At 30.2% G+C, this 1795-nt stretch overlaps 1 protein-coding gene across 1 annotated transcript in view; it reads right to left on the bottom strand.

Annotated features, from left to right (window-relative positions):
* Positions 1 to 215, bottom strand: part of LOC119593999 (xaa-Pro aminopeptidase 3-like) — a gene marked incomplete in the record, with an annotated part of 9131 nt that extends 8916 nt beyond the window's left edge. The window contains 1 exon segment of the mRNA XM_037943026.1: positions 124 to 215. Coding sequence (XP_037798954.1) covers positions 124 to 184 — 61 coding nt within the window.
* Between the last annotated feature and the right edge of the window lie 1580 nt (positions 216 to 1795).

The raw sequence follows: 1795 nt of genomic DNA, 5'->3' as shown, positions 1-1795 counted from the left end.
AAAGCGTAGATTTAGAATGAACTTCAGAATAACGATACATTGATGAATATCTTGATAAATCATTTGTTAGAATTTCCACAGATGCTGGCACTAACAAGTCTGAAGCCAAATATTTTTACTTACTCGTTGAAAGTCTCTTCGTTTTATCCACAATTATACGACACGACCTTCTGAATACATCCATAATCGAGACCTTCAAGGTTTGTTTTGACGATCAGCTGTTGCGATTGTCCCACAATGCAACGGGGGGGCGGGGGCGGGACTTTCAAACTTTGTACACGGGAATTTTATTTTCTTATTTTGTAAGTTCTATACAGTACCTATCCAGCCTTAAAATGATGGTATATTTCTCTGATCTAATTTCATCTAAAAAAAGACAGATTCTCAACATGCAGACACCTTAATTATATTGGAAACAAATCCAGACATGAAAATGACTTTATTGGCTAAATGCAATTGGTTTTATTGTGGTTTTACACTTGGATATTTTGGTATTGTTAAAAATTCATTACTTTCAATACTTTTCGAAATAAAGACATTCCAATAAAGCTTCATATTATCTTAGACATTCTTGTTTCACAGTTAATTGTAAGCCTTTTTGTTTTATAACTCATTCTTTGTAGAAACATATTGCCTAAAATGTTCGAGACAAGATTTTTTTCAGTTCACTTTCCATCAAGTCAGCACTTAGTCAAAATAAGGATACTTCAGAATAACATAGCAGGATTTTCTTTTGAGGAATACCTAATTTTGAATCTGTTGCAAATAAAAAAAATCCTTTATACATGTTTATGTAATACAATCACAAAGAGATATGTCAACCATTCCCTAATTAAAGTAGATGAAATAACAGCATAAACTCATGTTTATACACACCTAAACATTTCATTAACAGTCCTAATTCCTTTTCATATATCCAGGTGTCAATGAATTTTAATAATATGAAATTAGTCTAAATTATCTTTTTTTGAATAGTGTATGTTTTCTGAAGGCAGATGTTCTCTTACAAGATGCAAGACACATGAATGTTACTTTCCTTCATTTATCATCAAAAGAATATTTACATTTTTCACTTTAAAGACACAGGCTAGATTCTTAAGGTTTCAAAAGGGTACAGTTTCTCCCTAAATATTCAAAAGAAACTCTTGCTGCATAATATAAACATATATTCTAGGATAAGAATAATTCAGTCACAAGATTTAGCTTTTTATATAAAGAAATATATCATTCCTCAAATGAAAAAAATGTTCACAATAGGAAATATTCTTAGTACAAAAAGTGGTCAAGACTATAGAGATTAGAATAGATATCTTCACAAGAAGAAAGATGAATGTTTTTTTCTATATTTCAATATCCCTTCTTCCAGACAATCACTTGCAAAGTGCAGATATTATCAATAACTTCGTAAACTCATGTTTCATGTTTTAAACTAGACAAATTACATACAAGCACAGATATACATTCAAGTGCAATCTCAATGAGTCAAAAATATATATGCAATTTATTAAAAAAAAATCTATAACTCAGAAACAAAGACAGATTTTTTGGAAGCTTCAAATAATGACAGGCAAACTGATCTAGTGAAACAGTATGATCAATCTGCAACCTCAGATCTCTGGTGGTATGCAAAGATAGTATTGAAGTTCTACACATGAACTGGAGTTATGTGAGATATTTTCAATCTTTAATTCTTTTTTAAATAATGCCAAGCATCTAATACCATAATCAGTTGTGTAAATATTCTAAGCAACAATGAAAATGGACAGATGAATTTATGAAATCAGATGTTCAGTAG

The sequence above is a fragment of the Penaeus monodon genome, chromosome 33 (genome assembly GCF_015228065.2).
Source record: "Penaeus monodon isolate SGIC_2016 chromosome 33, NSTDA_Pmon_1, whole genome shotgun sequence".
Classification (NCBI taxonomy): domain Eukaryota; kingdom Metazoa; phylum Arthropoda; class Malacostraca; order Decapoda; family Penaeidae; genus Penaeus; species Penaeus monodon.
This window is presented reverse-complemented; position numbering and strand designations above follow the sequence as displayed.